A 24,585-nucleotide genomic window follows, 5' to 3' on the forward strand; every position below is an offset into this window, starting at 1 on the left:
AAAGCAGAGCGAGCAGATGTGTCTTCAACACGGCACATTCTTGGATCCAGTTTTCTTTTAGAGATTCCTTCCCACAGCAGTTGAACTAAATCTGAAGGTAATCAACACCCCACCCTCCTCAGTCCTTTTGTCTCCCCAACTCTTTTTTGGGGGGGCCCACAGTCCCACATGTGGCCTGAGGAGAGAGCTGCCTCCATCCATGCTGTCTACAAATGTGGGGGCTCCAAGCTGGGGGCGGCATTCACTGTCTTCCTGTCCCTTTAGCTATAGCCAAACATCTGGGAAATAGTTCTAGTGTTTTATTTATTTGTTACTGAATTAGGATCCACATACAATATTATATTTGTTTCAGGAGTACAGCATAGTGATTTGGTTTTTTCATGCATGGATTACTCCAGTAAGTCTAAACCCCATCCTCCTGCTGTTTTAAAATGAAATTTCCTAACTGCTCCCACCTCAACAGGTTTATTTCAGTCCCATGTAGCAGATCAAACTTGGGAAGCTCAAAGGAAATGCTGTTGAGTCTCTTGCAGGGCTCCTTGCTCTGTGGAGGGACGAGGGACAGATTGAGAGGACAGACAAGGACCACTGCACTTGTCGGGGGATGAGATGGCTGGATTTCAAGCGACACTCTGGACGCGTCACATCCATCTTCTCCAATAGCTTTCCTAAGGATGTGCATGACCTTGGGCCCCAAACCCAGCCTTGAAGTATCCTTGGACTCGCAATAAAAGCCTTATTGGAAGGGCCATGAGAAATCCCCCTTACCCCAACTGTGTGTGGGTGGTGGGGGTCCACTTCTAAGGTGTCACTCCAGCCAGCGGCAACACTGTTTGCTGTCCAAAGCTCTCCTCTACCTGCCCTCCCTGTCTGCCCCCCGACTCCATTTACATCCATTAATGTTTTTCATTTGAGGTGAAATTCACATAACATCAGATACACCATTTTAAAGGGAACAACTCCATGACATCTAGGATATTCACAAGGTTGTGCAACCACATCCTCTACCTCTGAAGCAGATTCATCACCCTAAGTGGGAACCAATTATCAGTTACTCCCCACTCTCTCCCTGCCCTCAAGTCCAGGTAACTGCTTTCCCTATGGATCCATCTATTCCATATATTTCATGTAAATAGAATCACATAGTATGCAGTCTTCTGTGACCGCTTCTACCACTTGGCATAATGTTTTCAAGGTACATGCATGCTGTAGCACATGTCAGAATTCCTTCCTAAGGCTGAGGGACAGGCTACTGTCTCTAAATACTACGCTGTGTTTATCCATCCATCCATGTACTCGTGGGTTGCTTTCCCTTCTGCCTGGTGTGAGCAGAGCTGCTGTGAACAGGGGGGCACACTTATTTGAGGACTCCCTCCCATTCTTCACACTGCAGTCTGATCCTATCACGTGATGTTCCAGCTACAATCACTTCAATACTTCCCACCATCCTCAAGGTAAAGCCAAATTCCTGACTGATTTCTGAGGTCCTCACACTCGGGCCTCTCCCTTCCTCCAGCATCCTCTCTCTCACCCACAGTCCTGCCCAAATGACTTGGTTTCTTGGGTATGCTGTACTTGTCCTTGCTGCTGAGCCTCTGCCACTGCAGTTTGCTCTTCCCGAAACACTGTTCCTCTGGGTCAGGAAGTGCACTGACGACCTGCATCTCAAATCTAATTAGCTGGACTAGGTCCAGCACAGAGCCAGCACTGCCCCCTGTCCTGTATTTCATGGGCAGGAAGGCATCACGGGGCTTGCTGTGGGATTAGGAAGACTACACCCACAGAAGATGCCCAGGGACACCTCAGGGGCCACTCAGATTCATGTCCTGGGTCCCTGGACCACACCCTGCTGGGAAATTTGAATGTGGTGATGTGGATAGAGTGACCTGGTGTCTACAGAAGCAATGTGACAAGTTGCCCGGTCATGTTCCCAGGACCCTATTGGGTGTCCTGACCCACCTCTGCTCAGCACACATCCTCACCCTGAGACTTGGGGTGGGTGTGAGGCAACATTGTCTGTGTGTGTGTGTGTGCATTCAGTGGTGTCCAGCTCTTTGTGACCCTGTGGACTGTAGCCCTCCAGGCTCCTCTGTCCATGGAATTCTCTAGGTAAGAATACTGGAGTGGGTTGCCATTTCCTCCTGCAGGGGATCTTCCTGACCCAGGGGTCGAACCCAGGTCTCTTGTATCTCCTGCACTAGCAGGCGGATTCTTTACCACTGACCCACCTGGGAAGCTACCTGGGAAGCCCTTACTTTTCCCATCAGAGTGGGTTAATATCTCGCAGGCTTGTGGGCAGGCGGGAGTGACTCTCTGACCTCTGGCCCCAAGTCTACTGATGGCGCCAACTCAGGAGCTCAGTTCCGCCCAGAGGCAGAAGCTGGTGGGGCAACTGCTGAGAAAGCAGGAACCAAGCTTCCCAGTGCGAGGCAGTCACACCTGAACTTGACAGGCTTCTGTCAGCCTGGGCCACAGGACGTTCTGGGTCACACAGGATGTGGTTTTCTAAGGGAAAGCCTACACCCTCACCTCTAACGACTTTCTTCTCTTAACTACCGTTCAGAGCCTCTGTTCGCTGAGTCTGTACGCTCCCATGTGTACACACGTGAGCACACAGATATGTGCACACACAGATATGTGGGCACATATTGTAGCTCAGTTGGTAAAGAATCTCCTGCAGTGCAGGAAACCCGGGTTCGAGCCCTGGGTTGGGAAGATCCCTGGAAAAGGAAATGGCACCCCACTCCAGTATCCTTGCCTGGAAAATCTCATGGACAGAGGAGCCTGGTGGGCTGCAGTCCATGGCGTTGCAAAGAGTCGGGCACGACTAGCAACTAACACTTACTCACTTACTTATACACACATTTGTACACACAGACACACGTGGCTCGAACACAGTCTTCATTTCCTCTTTTCTAACTTCTAAATAAAAGAACAGTTTAATATAACCGTTCCTCCTACATAATTCCTCTAGACTCTTCTTCATTCTTTTTTTCCCTCATGTCCTCTATCCTTCCTGTGTCCAGCATGAAGTAGACACTGCCTGAGAAGACAGTGTTACACAGCCATTCTCTACTTTCTTTCCTCTGCACGTGAGAAAAAGATGGAAAAAGAGACCCTTGTGTGTTTCCAAGAGCCTTGAGGACCATGACGGTGGTTCTGAGGGGCGCCCGTGTGTCACTTACCTCCAGGACTTTCCCTGTGATGAACTGGTGGCAGGCTTCACATTTTACCCCGAAGAGCCCCTGGTAGTCCTTTTCACAATATGGAGCACCATCCCTGCAGGACAAAGACAGCTCAGCTTCCGAGGGCAGGAAAGACGCCCAGACCCCATCTCTCTCCGCCCAGTTGCACAGAAGCGGAGCAGAAGTTATTTCTCGCTCAACTACCATTCACATGCCTGGAGGAGCCCTGGTGGGGGAGGGTCAAAACCCACAAGAGCAAACTCTCCAGCGAGAGTGCTGAGGTCCTCCAGGCCACACAGGAGTAACAGCCAAACGGCTGTCGCTGCGCATTCCTTGACTGCCTCAGACCTCGCTAGCAAAAACCAAGGCGTCCCTCTCTTGCAGCACCAGGCCTGGCAGGCTTCAGCTGTAGTCCCATGCTCCTCTTCCTTGTCTCCTCCCCCACACCTCCTTGATTCACACACCAGAGCCTCCTAAGAGCGCAGAGACGCCTTCTCCTTGGCCCTGAGGGAGCCTGGGGGCCCAGGGCCTCTCAACCATCCTCCTGAAACTGCCTTCATTTACCTGTTGCATGCGTGTTAAGTTGCTTCAGTGGTGTCCAACTCTTTGCGACCCTATGGACTGAGGCCCACCAGGCTCCTCTGTCCATGGGATTCTCCAGGCAAGAATACTGGAGTGGGTTGCCATGCCCTTCTCCAGGGGATCATCCCCACCCAGGGATCGAACCTGCATCTCTTATGTCTCCTGCATTCGCAGGCGGGTTCTTTACCACCAGCACTACCTGGGAAGCCCCTCATTTACCTCATGACACAGTTAAAATATCATGTTCTAGGTGTGCCATTGCATGGGAGAGTTAAAACGTCTCCAGACAGCCCAGTTACCTAGCTCTGCACAGGCGTCAGTGTTAAAGGCGGAGCAGTTCTCTTTGGCTGTGCCTCAGAATCACCTGTGTAGTTTCTGCATCCCGAATACCAGGGTTTGCTTTACCCCAGATCTGGAGAATTAGATTTCCAGGGGGTGGGGCCCAAGCTACTTCTTTAGTCTCACTGTGTATATTCATACATTAAATTCATTTAAAAAATTTTTAATAGATGCTGGTTGGAGAACATTTTTAAAAGTGGATAGGGGAAAATTTTCCCTTACTGCCTCTAGGCCCTCCCCCCACCCCATGCTCATTCTTTCCTCAATTTAAAAGGTAACCACTGTAACTAGCTATTCAAGGTCACATTAAACAAAACCCTCAAAACGTCACCTGCTCTAGCTCTTCTCTACACCGGCCTCTGACTCTAAGGAACCTACTCCAGAGTGGTCCTAATGGGCTTTGTGCCTGGACGCTGAGTTTCTTTTTGGGGGGATGGGGGCAGGGGAGGGCCAGCAGACATGGCTGAGACCTGGAAGGAGGATAAAGGTTTACCATCAGTAGTTTCAATGGGGAAATGACGGGGGTGAGGGGGGATTAGCGAAAGTAAAATTACTAAATGCTTAATTGGTTGCAACATATAGCCTACCATTATGTCAGCTTCGTTAATTGTTACATTAGGCAATGATGAACATTTCATTAAATTTATAGCAGGCAACAACAGAAGAATAAAATTCCTTTCCAAAGTTTCATAGCAAAAAGTTCATACGGATTGTGGAATGTGAAGGTCTTTCATTATGTCTGATGGGCTGGGCTGGGCTAGGGTGTATTCCGCGAGCGCAGGGCAGCCCATGATGCCCCAACCCTGCTGAAGGATCCATCCGCGCCTGCGCCCCAGGCTTACTTGCTGATGTACTCGCCGGTGAGGACTTTGCCGCAGGACTTGCACTTAAAGCAACCCAAGTGCCACTGCGTTTCCAGCGCCAGCAGGGCCTGTCCATTCTTGATGTCTCGTCCGCAGCCAGCGCAATCTGGAAAAGAACAGCCGCCGGCCCTTACTCCACGTTTGTTAAATCCATAGTTTTGCTAATCCAAGCAGGTGGACCCCCTTTGATCCCCAGCATGCACCCACCACATACTCAATAACTATTTACTTAAGCGCCATTTCATTCCGCGTTCTGGCCCAGAGGGCTCGCAGACCCCCCATCCTCCCTTAGAGTGGGAACATAATGAGCCTCAGCAGATCCAAGGGCCTGGATGTCCTTCATCTGTTTATTTCCTTGGGGTGATTTAAACAGCCTCTGAGCTCCAGCTGGCCCAGAGAATATTTAATTATAGCGTCTTGGCTGTGATTTTAAGAAGGCGCTCCTCAGCCTTTTAATTGAGGGCACCTGTGAGTAGCCAAGTACCAGCTCCCCCTCCCCCCCCCATGCTGGCTGCCTCCCTTAATACTATATATGCGACTTCTGGAGCAATGCCCATAAGTCTCATTTTTGTAAACAGGACTCTACTTCCTTATCACCCTAAACCAGACTTTCCAAAATTTGTGATCATCAATTCAGTGGCTCTTAATTCCTCAGCTTTAAATTCTCCGTGGGAGGATCCTATGAAGAAGATAAAGAAGAAGGTATTTCTTCACAGTAAAGAATGTAGGCCCTGGAATGGGACACCCTGGTTCTGAACCCCAGCTCGCTGTTGGCTAACCACGTGACCCAGCCTAGTTCCCCCCTTTTCTAAGCCTTGGGATCCTCATATGAAAGCCAGGATGTTATTAGTGCCTGTCTCAAGTTCTCTGATGAGGATTCAATGGAATAAAGGACTCAGGTCTCTATGAAAGTTTGCTACTATTATAGTTGCTGTTATTCTGATTATTAGATACATCATTATTAGGGAAGCTGAGTATTTAAAAGAACCCAGAAGAACGTATAGGCATACACCATTTGATTGTGCTTCGAAGATAATACTTTTTTTTTTTTTTAACAAATTCAAGATTTGTGGCAATGCTACCTGGATCAAGTCTATTGGCATCATCTTTTCAAAAACCTTTGCTATCTTCATGTCTCTGTGTCACATTTTGGTATTCTTCCAATTTTTCAAACTTTTTCATTATTATTATATCTGTTATGGTGATCTGTGATCAGCCATATTTGATGTTACTACTATGACTCACTGAAGGCTCAGATGGTAGCATTTTTTCAGCAATATTTTCTAATTTAAGTACGTACATTGCTGTTTTAGACATAATGCTATTGCACACTCAGCAGACTACAGCATAGAGTAAATATAACTTTCATCATGCACTGGGAAAGCAAACAATTTGTGTGGCTCATTTAACTGCTGTATTTGCCTTACTGTGGTGGTCTTGAACCAATCCACTGAGCATGCATTATCTCTGAGCCTTGCATGTAAATTGGGCAACCTTTCTGGAAAGCAATTTAAATGTCTGCTGCTGCTGCTAAGTCGTTTCAGTCGTGTCTGACTCTGTGCGACCCCGTAGACAGCAGCCTACCAGGCTCCACCGTCCCTGGGATTCTCCAGGCAAGAACACTGGAGTGGGTTGCCATCTCCTTCTCCAATGCATGAAAGTGAAAAGTGAAAGTGAAGTCGCTCAGTCATGTCCAACTCTTAGCGACCCCATGGACTGCAGCCTACCAGGCTCCTCCGTCCATGGAATTTTCCAGGCAAGAGTACTGGAGTGGGGTGCCATTGCCTTCTCCAAATAGAGACACTTAAAATCAATGTACCTGAGAAAGAGAAAGAAAGCATTGCTGGCAGGTTGCCCCTGATATCCCCAATCGATCACGAAAATCATTCAGAGAATAAAGAAATGTGCAGACAAGCCCCCTCAGTACACAAAGTGATTCAATACCCCCCTCTTCTGACCACATCTGTGGCTGCTGCTCCTGTACTAATGATGACATTTCTAGCCCAACTTGAATTCTCTCTTCTTCTAGAAAAACTTTCCTATAGTACCCGGCACAAGCTCAAGTCCCATAAAGATTCCTCCAAATGTCCCCCAGCAGTGCCTCACAATTATTGTGGTTTTCTTCCATGCTGAGGTTTAAGTACACTTGACTTTTATTTTTTGACTACAGATGTGTTTCTGGTGACCTTTGGGCACTCAGTATTTACATAACCTTTAGATCCAGCAATCTCATGGCTAAAATTTCACTCTGCAAATAAATTTTGAAAAGGATGTGCATGTGAATGTATGTGTTTCTATCCCCTGAAAAATATATATTCACCCCCTACTGCATTTTTGTAACAATAAAACTGAAAACAACATATGTGGACATTAATGAGAAAGTGGTTAAATTAATTATAGTCATTAATGGGATACTACACACTGTTAAAAAGAATAAGGTAGATTTGTGTGCAGACATGGAAAGACATCCAAAATAGACTGGGTAAAAAAACAAGCTGTAAAACTATATGTACAACATAAGCTCATTTTTCTAAATCATGAGAACATAAAAAGAATTGAGCAAATAAATATTTAAAAAGTTAAAAGTATACTATACAAGTTATGAATATTGAAGTTTAGAATTTCTGTAAGTATAGCCCATTATAAGCTAGGGTATATTATATGGTCACAAAGCATGAATTTTTTGTTTTTAAGCTGGGATTTACATGATGTCCAGCATCTCACCAAACTCCTTTCAGAGGGAATCACACATCTGGCAGTTTACTATAAAGATAAAAATGGAAGATCATGATATTTGCTCAATGCAATTTCTAAAAGATAACAGCACAAGATGAATATAAGATGAATTAGTAGGTTTTATTAAGTGAACTGAAAATTTTTTTCATTCTTCTGATTAGATTATGCCCACTAGGTGGCAGTAAAGATTTAAAATAATATGCAAGATGCCGGTTGGTTGAATTTTTTCAAGTAGAAAATAAACTTTAGAGATGGCTTTTCATTTCCACAGCAGAGGAGCTCAGGGAGGTAGGCCGGGCTGTTCATATCTCCCCCTTCGTAACACTGGGGTCCAGGGAGATCAAAGGTGGGGAGACAGCCACAGGGCAGGCTTTAGAATTAGGAAGACTTGGGCACTAACTAGGAAAAGTTACTCTCTCTGAATCCTCATTTCTTCATCTCTGAAATGCAGAACCACTTCTCAGGTTGCTGGGAGGAAGAAGAAACACTCTGTATTGTGAAGTGCTTCGTATGACTTAGAACACTTAGTACCTGTTGGTTGTTCCACATAGTTCTCCTTTCCTTGATAGGGTCTGAGCTAGGACTAGAAACCAGGTTTCTTGACTGCCTTCCACTTTTTCAGAGACATTACTTTGCCAACTAAGGTCCGTCTAGTCAAGGCTATGGTTTTTCCTGTGGTCATGTATGGATGTGAGATTGGACTGCGAAGAATGCTGAGTGCCGAAGAATTGATGCTTTTGAACTGTGGTGTTGGAGAAGACTCTTGAGAGTCCCTTGGACTGCAAGGAGATCCAACCAGTCCATTCTGAAAGAGATCCGCCCTGGGATTTCTTTGGAAGGAATGATGCTAAAGCTGAAACTCCAGTACTTTGGCCACCTCATGCGAAGAGTTGACTCACTGGAAAAACTCTGATGCTGGGAGGGATTGGGGGCAGGAGGAGAAGGGGATGACAGAGGATGAGATGGCTGGATGGCATCACTGACTCGATGGACATGAGTCTGAGTGAACTCCAGGAGTTGGTGATGGACAGGGAGGCCTTGCGTGCTGCAGTTCATGGGGTCACAAAGAGTCGGACATGACTGAGCAACTGAACTGAACTGAAGCACATTAATGCCCAGATATCCCAGACCTCTAACAGCAGCAGAGACACAATCTCAGCACAGAAATGACCTCTCTGATTATTCTGCACCAATGGCTTTGGTAAACCAGGCATATTGTGAGGGCTTCATAGACATACTCTTCAGGAGTTATTCTCCACAATCTATTATTTTTCACAGTAATGGATACAAAATTCTGGCCAGTCAGCTTAGTTAGAGCGTGGTGCTAATAATGCCAAAGTCACAGGTTTGATCCCCATATGAACCATAAAGAAGGCTGAGCAGTGAAGAATTGATGCTTTTGAACTCTAGTGCTGGAGAAGACTCTTGAGAGTCCTGTGGTCAGCAAGAAGATCAAACCAGTCAATCCTAAAGGAAATCAACCCTGAATATTCATTAGAAGGACTGACGCTGAAACTGAAGCTCCAATACTATGGCCACCTGATGCGAAGCATTGACTCCTTGGAAAAGACCCTGATGCTGGGAAAGACTGAGGGCAGGAGGAGAAGGGAGTGACAGAGGATGAGATGGTTGGATGGCATCCCGACTAGAGGACATGAGTTAGAGCAAACTCTGGGAGGTAGTGAAGGATAGGGAAGCCTGGCGTGCTGCATTCCATGGGGTTGCAGAGTCAGTCATGACTCAGAGACTGAACAGCAATGGGGTCAAAGTGCCTGCCGTTTGGAAGCCTCTGACCTCACAGATGATGTCCTGACTCTCTCAGATCCTCCATGCCCGGCAGTGCCCTGGGGAGGGCACATATTCTACAGCTGATATTTTTTGAATATATTTATTTATTTGGCTGTGTTGAGTCTTAGCTGTAGTATGTGGGATCTCAGTAGTTGTTGTGTACAGGCTTAGTTGCTCCAAGGCATGTGGGATCTTATTTCCCTGACCAGGGATCGAACCTGAGTCCCCTGCATTGCAAGGCAGATTCTTAACCACTGGACCCCTGGGCAAATCCCATCTACAGTTGATCTTGATCATGTTTCATAGAAAAGCATTTACCAAATGTGACTACCTAAGAGCCAGCCATCTGGTGAAACTGGGCTGGAAGGAGAGGTTGGGGATGAGCCTCCTTCATCCCAAACCGCAAGACATAAATTAAGCAAATCAACAAAGATGGCCTTCTGGCCCAGAACACTGGCCCAGCTGATTCAGAATATTCTAGTGTACTCCACAGAGGTTACACATTCGTTCCTCTTTGGACAAAACTGTATTCTCTCCTTAAACCTGACATCACGCTGGGGAAAATAGAAAAGATGCAGAGATAAAAAGATTCATGCTGATGGTTCACGCTTCCTATGCTCATTCCAACCAAGCTCTTTTATAAAGAACAAAATGTCCTCCTCTTTATCTTCATGTTTTTCAGCTGTTGAGAAAATTGTTTGCACGTCACTGGAGCAGCTGCTGATAAATATAGAAAGTCGGTTGATTGGCACTGGAATTATTGCCAAAGTCAGAAGTAGGTGAATATGAGGCAACGTCAAGGAAATCAAACCCTCCAGCAACTTGCTGGTCCTCCCCTGGGGATAAACAATGGCCAAGTGTGAAAACAGAAGAAAGCTATAATAAGAAGGGGATGACAGAGGATGAGACGGTTGGATGGCATCATCGACTCAATGGACATGAGTCTGAGCAAGCTCCGGGAGTTGGTGATGGACAGGGAAGCCTGGCATGCTGCAGTCCGTGGGGTTGCAAAGAGTCGGACAAAACTGAGCGACTAAACAACATAATCACCTTAAACACTCTGCCTGAAGCATTTCATTCTTGGCACCAGAAGCCAAGAGAAAAATAGGGATTTGGCTACTTCCGTCCAAGTTAAACTAACATCCAAGTACACACCTGGCTTCATATTTACACCATTTTGTTCAAAGTCAATAAATATCCTTGAGAATAGGGATCCTGTCTGTCTTTGCTTGGCATAGGGCCATGGACACCTGGGCTTCAAGAGTATTTAAGATGAAAAAGGTGACAAATGGCTCTCTGGAAGGTGACCTCTGTTTCCAAGCTAAGAAAGGTGTCATCAGTTGGGCTGCCTTTAAAGTCCCCTCAGCCTAGATACCTATGTTCTTTGTGAGAATAATTTCAGCCTTCCTAGAGTTTCCTGTTTCGGAAGGGTAAGAGCTAAAAAGATGTCTTACTCTGTGAAGATGGCTCTAGGAACAGAAGGCTGAAGAATGAAACTACAGAAAAGGGATATCATGGGACCTGAATTCCTGATCATTCCCACCTTCCCAGGCTTCTGTCAAGCCCAGAACCATCAGTGGAGGTGGAAGCTGCTACTCACAGTGGCTACCTGTCTGGGACTAAAGCTTCTAGAACACGGAATGGGGCTTTCCCCAGAGTCCTGAAAAATTTGGCTATTGTTTTAGAGCTGAAGACGATGATAAATATTCCATCTCCTAGAGCAGGTTGCTAGCAGTACCCTGGCTGGACTTGGCAAAGGATCGTAGAATCTACCTGATGACTCAACCCCTACTGCCTCCCCACATCTGAAATTATCTTATTAACATTTCTAGCATCCTTTAAAAAAAATTTTCAAAAAAGCAGAGAGGAGAGTGGGTTGGGAGCTGTCTACACAGCAGGCATGGGTGTTCACTCCCCTATATTGTGAGAGGAATTAAAGGACCCTGGGAGAAGGCGGGACTGGCTCCCTGCTCCCCACCTAGATGTTCACTAAATGGAGGTGCTCAGGCCCTGGTGCTGCTGTGGGTCCATGAGAAGCTTGATGTTAGAGTCTTGGGACAAACTTATTGGACTGTCCTGGGGCTTGGTGATGTTCATGAACAGTCTGCAGCCTGTGGGAGTCTGGAAGATCTGGAAATTAGGAAGCTGGCTGGACGCCTTCCTGAAGGCAGGTGAAGGAGGACAGAAGGCAGAGAGGTGGGCATGGCCACTGTTTGGCTCACTGAGGATGCCCGTGTGTCCTCTGGCTGGTGCCCACATCCAAGCATCATGAATGAACCCACCTGGGAAAGCTACCTGCTGAGCATGGGAGATTTCATTAGAAAGAGGCTATGAGGAGCAGGAGCTTCCCAGGTGGTGCTAGTGGTAAAGGACCTGCCTGATGGTGCAGGAGACATAAGAGATGTAGGTTTGATTCCCGACTGGGGAAGATCCCCTGGAGAAGGGCGTGGCAGCCCACTCCAGCACATGGGTTTGATCCCCGACTGGGGAAGAGCCCCTGGAGAAGGGCATGGCAACCCACTCCAGCATTCTTGCCTAGAGAATCCCACGGATGGAGGAGGCTGGCAGGCTGCAGTCCATAAGGTCGAAAAGAGTCAGACACGACTGAAGTGACTTAGCATGCATGAGAAGTAGGACCCGAGGCTGGGAAGGATGGAGGGGGTTTGTTGAAATAGATTAGCCAGAAATTGCACACTTCTGTCAAGGAATTATATATATATATATATATATATATATATATATATATATACATATATATATATTTTTTTTTTTTTTTTAATGTCTCCAGCCAGTGTTAGCTGAAAGTCAGTATGACAATGCCAATATAACATCTTGTCCCCTGTACCTGTCATTTCCTTCCCCTCTGCCTGGAACCTCAAGGAACCACAAGCAGAACAGGAAGGAGGTAATAAAAAGGGGTAGAAGAGGCTGTACCCTCTCCTTACTGCAGGTCTCCTATTTGGATCTGATCTGAATTGGGAAAAGGGTACAGATCTGATATGGATGTGAGAATAAATGCTTTGACTGTATTGGACTTTTAAGAGCTGAAAGTGAGCAGAAAGCTATGGAACTGCCTAGGATATTATTAAGGGTGAGAAAGAGAGCTCTGGTAGAGGATAATAAAAGTAGCAACAACAAAAAATAAGACCATTGTTTTGTCCCACGAGTGTTCTGACCATTCTACATGCTGATTGTGCAACACACAGGGATGAAGAACTTCTGGGCAAAGAGACCTGGGGTCAGATTCCAGCTCTGCCACAGAACCAAGGGACCCTGCACAAGCTAGGTAATTTGGGCTTCAGCTTCTTGATTTGTAAAACAGGCAGATGAACAGAACTTACCTTCTGGGGCTGTTGTGAGGGTGGACAAAACATGTGTAATCCGCAAGCATGGTGTTGGGCATACGGTAAACAATCCAAGCCTATCCTCACACCTGCAGTAACCTCATAAAACCAACATTGCATCTTTCCCTTAACAAATAACTGAAGTAAGTTAGATAGAGAAGGAGAAATATCCTATGACATCCCTTCCACTGCAGAATCTAGAAGGAAATGATACAAATGAACTTACTTACAAAACAGAGAGACTCAGTGACATAGAGAATGACCTTATGGTTGCTGGTGGGAGGGATGGGGTGAAGGGATGGTTAGGGAGTTTGGGATAGACATGTATAATCTGCCATATTTAAAACGGATAATCAACAAGGACCTACTGTATACCATGTGAAACTCTGCTCACTGTTATGTGGCAGGCTGGATGTGCCAGGAGTTTGGGGGAGAGTGGATACATGTATATGTACGGCTGAGTCCCCTCAACGTTCACTTGAAACTACCACAACATTGTTAATCAGCTATACCCCAACACAAAGTAAAAGGTTCAAGAAGTAAAAAAACAAACAAAAACCGAATAACCAAGACCCACTGTGAGCCTCTGGAAAAGGCATTTTGGTTTCTCTGATTCCACAGTTATCGCCTTTCCATTAACGTTACTATTGTTGTTATTACTGTTCACCCCTACACTTTTACTTTTTATTTATTTAGTTATTATTCAGCCCTTAACTTTTAAAAGATCTTGCATACTTTGCCTAAGTCCTCCCTTAGGCCTTCCACTAACCCGGAAGGACAGTGGTTATCCACATTTCACAGTTCACAGGACATCTGAGATCCAGAGAGACTTTGAAGACATTTGATGCAAAAGTTTCATTTTGCACACAGGAAAGTAAGGCCCAGGGTGGGCCAATGCTTTGCACAAGGTCACACAGATAAAGAGTGCCCCATTAACTGCAGAGTGGAAATCTTTATTCTCAAATGCTCTTGAACGTGAACCCAGGCCTTCACAGCTTACAGGGATTTTCTGGGCTTAAAGCTCTAATCGTGCATTTGTTCCCCTGGTTATTGCCTCTTTTGCTGTCAACTGGCAAAAGCATCCACCATGGAGCTGAAGCATCGTTTCACTTGTGGGTATAGAGAATTATTGTGCAAACAATGTAAACTGTAAAGACCGTGATGCTGGGAAAAATCGACGGCAGGAAAAGGGGGCAGGAGGAGGAGGATTGACAGAGGACGAGATGGTTGGATGGCATCACTGACTTAATGGGCATGAGTTTGAGCAAACTCCGGGAGACAGTGAAGGACAGGGAAGCCTGGTGTGCTGCAGTCCGTGGAGTCACAAAGAGTCAGACATGACTGAGTGACTGAACAACAAAAACAAATGTAGATCATCGAAGGGGCTAGAGAGACACTTTACTCATTCAACTGATGTTTGCTGAGATGCTGAGAAGTCATGTCAATAGAGATTTTAAGTCAGTTCAGAGTATTTCCTTCCTCTATTGTAAAGTCTTTAAAATTAGAATTAAAAAAATCACATTTCAGGATTGATACTGTTGCCTATTTAAGTTCCAGAAAATTTAAGTTTTCCCTGGAATCTGTCTTTAAAAATGATAGTAAAAAAAACTCTAGTTGTCAACAGAGATGAGCACATAAGTTCATGGCCATACACGTGGATGAAGAATAAATAGACACCAAATTATTTCAGATTTAGGTCATTATTAATAGATAGCAGATAAGACTTTGGAAACCTATAAAATATTCAAGTGGTGTCTTTTTAATAGACTGTTAAATAGGAGCACTTTATCCCTGGCCAGGAGTCAGTATAAGGCGCTTTAAGGAGAACAAACAAGCAAAATCCCCTGATTTAAGTTCTGGCTAATGTGACTCCTGAATTTAATGACATCGTATCTTGTCATTCAATGGCTCCTACAAGATGTGGATTTCCTGTGACCCTGTGTGATAAAATGGTGAATATGCAGAATGCCAGAGAGCAGTCATTCTCTCCAAAAAAGAGAGAAACTGGAGACAAGAGCAGAGTGACCCAAACATAGGTCAGATGCTGTGAGGTTAACAAGCTGCCTTTGACACAAGCTTTCAACACATCTGATGAGCCTCTGACATGTGGATCCCTCCATGGGAATAACTGTGGGAGGCACGTAGTGGCTGCCTGTTTTATACAGGACAGATATTTTTATTTTGCCAAGGTTTCCATCTTTCCTAGGGTCGAAATGTCAACTGCCATCTGTCCTCACACTTCTGACCACATGTTCCTATGTTACCGGCCTGGCCCTTTTTTGTAGCCTATGAATTAAAAAAAAAAAAAATCCAGACTTTTTAATGCTATTTTCTTGATAAGACTTGGCTTACAATTTTAGCATCTTTAAGGTATAAGAGATTTGGTATTTGGGCATTTGAAAACCTTCCTTTGATTAAAAAGACCACATCACTTAACAGCAATAAGAGCATCCATCTAGCAAGCAGACACTGTTAAATGCTGACCTCTGAACTTCACCTGTCCTGCTCAGTGTTGTCAGGTTCCAACCAGACATCTATGAGTTAGCAACTATTGACTGGCCACAGTCCACATCAAGTCACTGACACGAATTGGCAGTTTTCTTTCCTAGCATCTCACGGCAAATACCATGGGTATGAGGTCACCAAAAGGGAGGACACATAGAGGGTAAAATGCAAATACGTTCATATGAAGCACTTTTACGGATTACTTTCTGGGACTTCCCTGGTGGTCCAGTGGTTAAGATTTCACCTCCCAATGCAAGGGAATCAGGTCGATCCCTGGTTGGGAAGCTAAGATCCTACATGCCTTAAACCAAAACATAAAAACAGAAGCAATATTGTAACACATTCAATAAAGATTTGTAAAAGGGCCCACATAAAAAAAAAAAAAAAAGGAATTCATTTTAAAAGTATTTTTTCACTTCTGAAATTCTATACTGCACTGGCCAAAAAGTAATTCATGGGGTCATAAGAAAATACCGGTTGGGGCTGAGGGGTGGATTGGAACATTCATATTTATTTATATTCAAATACATTGGTACAGAGTATTTGCCATGGCTCTAAATAATTTACATTCTCAAATTCACTAAAAACAAGGCAGAATTACTTTCAAACATTATGCATTGCCTGAATATGTAACCTTGAACCAAACTTTGCACAGTCACCCATGACCTCGCTTAGGTCAGTTGCTTCCTTTGCTATCTTGATGGCCATGATGGAAACGTCACAAGCCAGAGCAGCCTCTGACCTACTATTTTAGGTGAAGGTTCTTGTTGTCTTGGGAAAACAATACTGCACAACAAGCAAGTTTTCATGGGCCACAGCAGCAGCACATTATCAGCCTCATTGAGAAAGCTGTAGGCAGGCCCAGGAACAGCTATTTTCTGAGACCTCTATTACCTAGTAGTATTCAGCAATCGAGCCCATCTTTCCTCCTTTTAAAGTGTATCTCAGGACTTCCTAGGTGGCGCTTCAGATCAGTTCAGTTCAGTTCAGTTCAGTTCAGCTGCTCAGTTGCATCCGGCTCTTTGCAACCCCACAGACTACAGCTCGCCAGGCCTCCCTGTCTATCACCAACTCCCAGTGTTTATTCAAACTTATGTCCACAGAGTCAGTGATGCCATCCAACTATCTCATCTTCTGTCGTCCCCTTCTCCTGCCTTCAATCTTTCCCAGCATCAGGGCTTTGTCCAATCTCAGAAAATCCCTTGGACAGAGGAGCCTGGTGGGCTGCAGTCCACGGGGTCACGAAGAGTTGGACATGACTGAGCAACTTCTCTTTCAGTTTTCACTTTCATGCATTGGAGAAGGAAATGGCAACCCACTCTAGCGTTCTTGCCTGGAGAATCCCAGGGATGGGGGAGCCTGGTGGGCTGCCGTGTATGGGGTTGCACAGAGTCGGACACGACTGAAGTGACTTAGCAGCCGCAGCAGCAGGGGCTAGAAGAAGGGCTGAATATGGCGTAACTGTTTAATGAGTACGGAGTTTTCTTTTGGGGTGATGATAATGTTTTGGAACTATATAGAGGTGATGGTTGGACGATGTTGTGAATGTACTTAACATTGCTTTAAAATGGTTAATCTATGAATTTCAATTTAAAAAAATCTGTACCAACAAGTTTTGTCTTTGCACTTAATTAAGCTGTGAACTTTAACCCGGTGAGGAGGTTCATGATAAATCTTTAACTGGCTATGGTCAGCCAGCATACTGGGCTCTTGCCAAAGAGGAAATCATACTTGAGTTTTACGTCAGTTTCTCAGATCCAGTATTCATTAGCCAACATCAGCTCATTGACTCTATTCCAAAGATAGGAAGAAGAAAAGAAGGGGTAGAATGTCAGTTTCAGTCCTTTCATCATGTGACTAGTCACTTAATACACACACAACTGAGGGTCACAGCAAGGGCAAACTGCAAGGAGGCTTCAGTCTGGAATGAGGGTTTTAGTTTTTAAATTTATTATTATGCTATTTTTGAGGTGCTTTTGTTTTAAACAGGTAGTATATACACATGATTAATTTTTTTTCATATGATAAAAATAATTCCCTCCCTTCTGCATCTCCCTGCGACTCCTGCCTCTCTTCTGGAGAAAAGTACTAAGAGTAATTTATCAGTATCCTTCTGAGAACAGACTATAGGAATATACAACTATAGCTATACACAACAATCCTTTGAACAGCTCAATCATTACTGCTGCTGAAAAATTAAACTGGGGAATAACCACTCTTCCAATCATTAAAATTCTAGTTTTATTGATGAGCTGTCAGAAGATGTGGGTCTTATTACATAAAAGTCATATCTAATGAAATGAAAATAGCAAATAACACAATACCAGTAACTTTCCAACCCCTGAAACATTTTTTGTACCCATGTTCACTTTTTGTCCTGAGTTGGACCCGTTTCCTATAAGTCAGGAACTTTTCTTCTTTTCTTGCAACTGAGATAATCCAGGTTCTGGTTAAGTGAAAATATAATGTCACTCTGGGATCTTTATGTCTGACTCCTAATTCTAAGAGATTTCAGTCTGAAAAATCTAAACATTAATGCTCTGTTTTGCAACATACCTTGTTCTCCTGCAATGAATCTCTGGCTACTATGTAAATGGCAAACACTCAGTAATACAATCCACACCCAACAGAGCAACACTGGAACTTCCATGCCAGGTTAGACTGTGTCCCTTGAGGCCATGGGCTGGCACCCTCAGCTCCCAGAGAGGTGAGGCCTGTCTCAACCTCACACTCAAAGTTGGGAAATATATCCCCTGACACTTCTACTTAAAAAACAAACAAACACATGATGCCTCCATCAGCCAAATTATCTAAAGCAATAACTCCTTTCCCTTTTATAAAATAAGAGGAAAAATTTGTAAACAAGATGAGAAGATGAATGTTTAAATCTGCCAATACACCTTGTCCTCATGCACCCAAGCTGTACAGTGTCATTTTTACAAAACCACAAGAGCCATCTCACCATCATCATTCAAGTAGCATGCAGAACTCAGCATTCTGGACCTGGGAGCTGAGATTTACTGCCTCAAATGCTCTCCCGGGATGGCATCAATTTACCCACTAAATGAACATTCATGTGCTTGCTACATGCACAGTGCTATTCATAGGGACAAAAGGAAAAAACAAAATAAAACCAACAGTCCTTGTTGTTAGGTAGCTCATAATCTGGCTGGAGAGATAAACGTACAAAGAACCAGTTGGGCTATATAATAATAACTGCCTCAGTAGAAATGCACAGCACTGTTTTGGCCAGGACACACGTGAGCTGCCCCTGTAGCCAGGGGCCTAAGCAAGTTCAAAGCTTTCGGCCTTGTGTGTGAGACACTCAAAAGAACAAATGATTTTTGACAAGAAGACACATGAACAAAATGCTATGGGAAGAATTTATTTAAAAATTATACATGTGTCTATAGCGCTTGGAACTAAATCCAGAAGCATGTCCGCCAAAATGTTAATAGAGGGGATCTCACTGTGATGGGGTTTCAGGTGATTTTTAATCTCCTTTTTTGTACTTTTCTGTAATATTTGTATTGTTTTACAATGAATATTTAAACCCATTCTAAAAGAGAAGAGTGTTATTAGCTCGGTTGAGACATTAAGATGGCTTTGATTCAATTTCCAGAATATTTGTCTAGGGCTTTATGTGCTAGACCTTGTATAAAAGAGAAACACAGCAGGGTCCTTATCTCTAATGAGTTCATTATCTTGGTGGTGGAGGTGGGCACACATCTAAATAGTTAAAAGGCAATGGACCACACATCAGTGTTGATTTCTAAACTGTGACAAACATATCATACTAATACATGACGCTGGCTGTGTAATGAAGAATTTGGCTGGTGCCTGAAACACAATGGGTGTGCAAAGAAATGTTCATTGAATAAATGAGTAACATCCATATCTTTCTTTGACATCATCTTTTCATTCATCTTTCTCATCTTTTCTCATAGCCACCACCACAGTCAATGGTGTCCTCAGCTCACTGATGCCAAATCACTGATTTTGCACACCACCATTGCCATCACTAGAGCTTCCCTAGTGGCTTAGCAGTAAAAAATCCATCTGTAATGCAGGAGGAGGCTTGGAGACATGGGTTTGATCCTTGGGTCAAGAAGATGCCCTGGAGAAGGAAACAGTAACTCACTTTGGTAATCTTGACTGGAAAATCCCATGGACAAAGGAGCCTGGCAGGCTACAGCCTATGGGGTCACAGAAGAGTTGGGAACAACTGAGTGACTAAACAACAATTGCCATCACCACCTTAATCTTTCTGGACCATTGCTTTCCTCTGGTCACCCTCCAGGCTAAGCCAAGCTCCACACTGCCAAGCTCCTCGAGGCCTACAGAGGCCTAGACCCCTCACTCTAACTCTCCAACTTCTCTTCTCAGAAGGTGGAAGAACAAAGTCTTTGTCTGGGTCCCCCAGGTGCTGTTTTAATAAGTACCTTCCCCACATTAAGACTGTTCTCCCCTGTAGCATCTTATTTAATTCTCATAACAACCCTTAAGAGTAACTATTATCTACTTTTCAGATGCAAACCTGAAGGTTCTGAGACATCCAGAAACTTGCCCCTGACTCCATGTCTAGGAGAAGACAGGGCCAGGAGTCAAAGCCCGGCTCTGGAATACAGAGGCCACATTCTAAACTGTTAGGTTATGCACTCTCTTTCTGTTCCTTTCCGATTCTAAATTATCTCTAAGCTCACGTTCTAGTCTCATAACTTCCTTCAGGAACAATGGCCAACATCTGGATGAGCTTGTTAGGTGTCATGCATCTTTTAAGTACTTTCACTTATATAAATCCCCACAACCACCCAATGAGAAAGGGACCATTATTGTTTCCTATTTTATAGACAAAGAAATGCAGGTAGAGATTGAGTTCTCAAGGTCACACAGCATTGTAGAACTGGGATAAACACAAACACTAATTATCAATCTGTCCAGAACCTTTAGCAGTGCCCTGCCAAGCCTCCTCTGCCATCCTACCCTCCAGCAATAACGTGTCTCAAGGAAGGGGGGCTGATCTGTTTTGGAGACTCTGCTGTAAGACATATCACCATGAGTCAAAATCCAACTATCCATGGGTTGCTTCATGGGGTGTTCCTGCCTTCATTGGCTTTACATATTGGTAGAAAATATCAGATGAACAGAAAAGCCAGCCACTGTGAACACCAGAGTGAAAAAAAAGCACAGTCACAAAAAATTGAGACTGTCCTACACAAAAATTCATGCATTGCCTAACTAGTAAGTTCTTGTTTTATTAGTATTCAGTACTTTTATCTGTTTACTTATTTAATCACACAAGGCAGGTCCCTATCACCATCCCATTTTACAAACGAGCTCCTGAAGGATGGAGACGTAAGGAGATGACTAGAGCCAGAGTGTGACCCGGGCAGTCAGGCGCCAGCATCAGATCATCACCACTCCACCTACAGTCTCAGCAGACAAGCCCGCTCAACCCACAGATGCTTTTTTGAGAAAGAACATAGATAGAAGAAAAATTATAGTGCAACTATTAAAAGCTATTGCACCAAATAGAAAAGTAAAATAATTGAAAAATTCATCCTCCCCTTTGAAAACATGTGCCTGAGTGTTTATCTGAAAAGATTTCAATTCAGTCCGAGTAGACCATTGCTCTAATACCTGTGGGAGTTCCAACTGCAATTGGAACAATGACAGTGCGGTACAGGGTGGGTAAAGGGGAGGAAGATGGCTTTGGATATATATGTGTGTGGGTGTTCTTCGCATCAATCTGCCAAACCCACACACAATCAGACACTAGTCAGACACCCTCTGAAATGGAAAGGGTGATTGTAGACAGCAACCCACTTCTGCTCAGATGCCTGAAATAGACCAGAGCTGTGCAAGAAGCAACATCCAGACCCAATTCCCTGCCCTCTAGATTGTCACACGTCGACTCTCCCTCACATGGCTCCTTAACCCATGAGAACCTGTCCCTCAGTCACTGGCAGATACAGGAAAAATGGAGTGGAGTTAGGCTTTACAGGAATGTCAGTAACCTTCTGGAAGAGTGTCATGCTCTCTGGACATACATTTCCATGTCTAAAGTATGAATCAGCTAGACATGGGCAACTGATTTTTTTCTTAATACTAAAAGCAGTCTAATGAACGGTTATCATAACCCTATGAGACAACGTTTACTGTTATCTCCATGATATATAATGTTGGTTGCTTATTGCATTAGATTGCATGAAGCAAAAGTTTTAACTAATTCAAGGGCAATCTTCTTTCAATGAAGGTAGTGTGTTTCTATGAATTACGTCCTGATGGTTTTCATTCACCAAACCTTGCTACACCAGGGGGGCAACTGTGGCACACAGAAAGTGCATAGCCTTTGGAGGCAGACACTCGGGTAAATCTGCAGACAAGTCAGATCATCGCTCCAAAGCTCAGCACCTCATCTTTGGAAGTCAGAGAGATACCACACTGGAAGATAAATATCAGGGATGGTAACGTGGCATCTGGAGCCTGGGTTCATATCCCAGCATCACCACTGTGTGATCTTGGGCAAATTCTTTACCTCTGAAGAAGCTGAAGTTGAACGATTCTATAAAGACCTACAAGACCTTCTAGAACTAACACCCCCAAAATATGTCCTTTTCATTATAGGGGACTGGAATGCAAAAGTAGGAAGTCAAGAAATACCTGGAGTAACAGGCAAACTTGGCCTTGGAGGACAGAATGAAGCAGGGCCAAGGCTAATAGAGTTTTGAAAGAGAACGTACTGGTCATAGCAAACACCCTCTTCCAACAACACAAGAGAAGACTCTATACATGGGCATTACCAGATGGTCAATACCAAAATAAAATTGATTATATTCTTTACAGCCAAAGATGGAGAAGCTCTAACATTCAGAAAAAAGAAAAAAAAAAAAAGACTGGGAGCTGACTATGGCTCAGATCATGAACTCCTCATTGCCAAATTCAGACTTAAATTGAAGAAAGTGGGGAAAATCACTAGACCATTGAGGTATGACCTAAATCAAATCCCTTACAATTATACAGTGGATGTGTGAAATAGATTCAAGGCATTAGATCTGATAGACAGAGTGCCTAAAGAACTATGGATGGAGGTTCCTGACATTGTACAGGAGGCAGGGATCAAGACCATCCCCAAGAAAAACAAATGCAAAAAGGCAAAATGGTTGTCTGAGGAGGCCTTACAAATAGCTGTGAAAAGAAAAGAAGTGAAAGGTAAAGGAGAAAAGGAAAGACATACCCATTTGAATGCAGAGTTCCAAAGAATAGTAAGGAGAGATAAGAAAGCCTTCCTCAGTGATCAACGCAAAGAAATAGAAGAAAACAATTGAATGGGAAAGACTAGAGATCTCTTCAAGAAAATTAGAGATACCAAGGGAACACTTCATGCAAAGATGGGCTCGATAAAGGACAGAAATGGTATGGACCTAACAGAAGCAGAAGATATTAAGAAGAGGTGGCAAGAATACACAGAAGAACTATACAAAAAAGATCTTCATGACCCAGATAATCACCATGGTGTGATCATTCACCTAGAGCCAGACATCCTGGAGTGTGAAGTCGAGTGGGCGTTAGGAAGCATCACTATGAACAAAGCTAGGGAAGGTGATGGAATTCCAGTTGAGCTATTTTAAATCCTAAAAGATGATGCTGTGAAAGTGCTGCATTCAATATGTCAGCAAAATTGGAAAGCTCAGCAGTGGCCACAGGACTGGAAAAGGTCAGTTTCATTCCAATCCCAAAGAAAGGCAATGCCAAAGAAAGCTCAAACTACTGCACAATTGCACCCACCTTACACACTACCAAACTAATGCTCAACATTCTCCAAGCCAGGCTTCAACAGTGTGTGAACCATGAACTTCCAGATGTTCAAGCTGAATTTAGAAAAGGCAGAGGAACCAGAGATCAAATTGCCAACATCCGCCGGATCATCGAAAAAGCAAGAGAGTTCCAGAAAAACATCTACTCCTGCTTTATTGACTATGCCAAAGCCCTTGACTATGTGGATCACAATAAACTGTGGAAAATTCTGAAAGAGATGGGAATACCAGACCACCTGAACTGCCTCTTGAGAAACCTGTATGCAGGTCAGGAAGCAACAGTTAGAACTGGACATGAAACAACAGACTGGTTCCAAATCAGGAAAGGAGTACATCAAGGCTGTATACTGTCACCCTGCTTATTTAACTTCTATGCAGAGTACATCATGAGAAACGATGGGCTGGATGAAGCACAAGCTGGAATCAAGATTGCTGGGAGAAATATCAATAACCTCAGATATGCAGGTGACACCACCCTTATGGCAGAAAGTGAAGAGGAGCTAAAAAGCCTCTTGATGAAAGTGAAAGAGGAGAGTGAAAAAGTTGGCTTAAAGCTCAAAATTCATAAAACTAAGATCATGGCATCTGGTCCCATCACTTCATGGCAAATAGATGGGGAAACAGTGGAAACAGTGAGAGATTTCATTTTGGGGGGCTCTCAAATCACTGCAGATGGTGACTAAAGCCATGAAATTAAAAGACACTTACTCTTTGGAAGAAAAGTTATGACCAACCTAGACAGCATAGTAAAAAGCTGAGACATTACTTTGCTGATAAAGGTCCATCTAGTCAAAGCTATGGTTTTTCCAGTAGTCATGTATGGATGTGAGAGCTGGACCATAAAGAAGGCTGAACACTGAAAAATTGATGCTTTTGAACTGTGGTGTTGGAGAAGACTCTTGAAAGTCCCTTGGACTGCAAGAAGATCCAACCAGTCCATCCTAAAGGAAATTAGTCCTGAATATTCACTGGAAGGACTGATGCTAAAGCTGAAACTCCAATACTTTGTCCACCTGATTTGAAGAACTGACTCATTTGAAAAGACCCTGATGCTGGGAAAGATTGAAGGTGGGAGGAGAAGGGGACGACAGAGGATGAGATGGTTGGATGGCATCACTGACTCAATGGACATGAGTTTGAGTAAACTCTGGAAGTTGGTGATGGACAGGGAGGCCTGGCATGCTGCAGTCCATGGGGTTGCAAAGAGTCAGACACGACTGAGCGAGTGAATTGAACTGTCGCCCTTGTTTCTTCATCTGTGAAAAGGAGATAGTTAGTGCCACCCTTTAGGGTGGTCATGAGAATTAAATAAGTTCAAATTTGTAGACCAGCTACGCAATGCCTGATCACATGACTACTATGTGAATGTTTGAAGAAGACAATAAAATAAATATAAAAGTGAGAAGAATTATTATAATGTGGAAGG

General features: G+C 44.1%; 1 protein-coding gene across 3 annotated transcripts in view; it reads right to left on the reverse strand.

Moving 5' to 3' along the window:
• The window catches only part of ABLIM1 (actin binding LIM protein 1), a 331,820-nt gene that overhangs the window by 96,099 nt on the left and 211,136 nt on the right, over nt 1-24,585 (reverse strand). For all 3 annotated transcript variants that reach the window (XR_011252152.1, XR_011252151.1, XM_070289452.1), the window contains exons 5-6: nt 4,949-5,075; nt 3,186-3,279 (exon numbers count right to left, since the gene is read on the reverse strand). Coding sequence is in view for 1 of the 3 variants with exons in the window: in XM_070289452.1 (XP_070145553.1) it covers nt 3,186-3,279; nt 4,949-5,075 (221 nt within the window). In the remaining 2 variants the exon portion in view is untranslated. The remainder of the gene's footprint in view (nt 1-3,185; nt 3,280-4,948; nt 5,076-24,585) is intronic.

This window comes from Ovis canadensis, chromosome 22, assembly GCF_042477335.2.
Source record: "Ovis canadensis isolate MfBH-ARS-UI-01 breed Bighorn chromosome 22, ARS-UI_OviCan_v2, whole genome shotgun sequence".
NCBI classification, from domain to species: domain Eukaryota; kingdom Metazoa; phylum Chordata; class Mammalia; order Artiodactyla; family Bovidae; genus Ovis; species Ovis canadensis.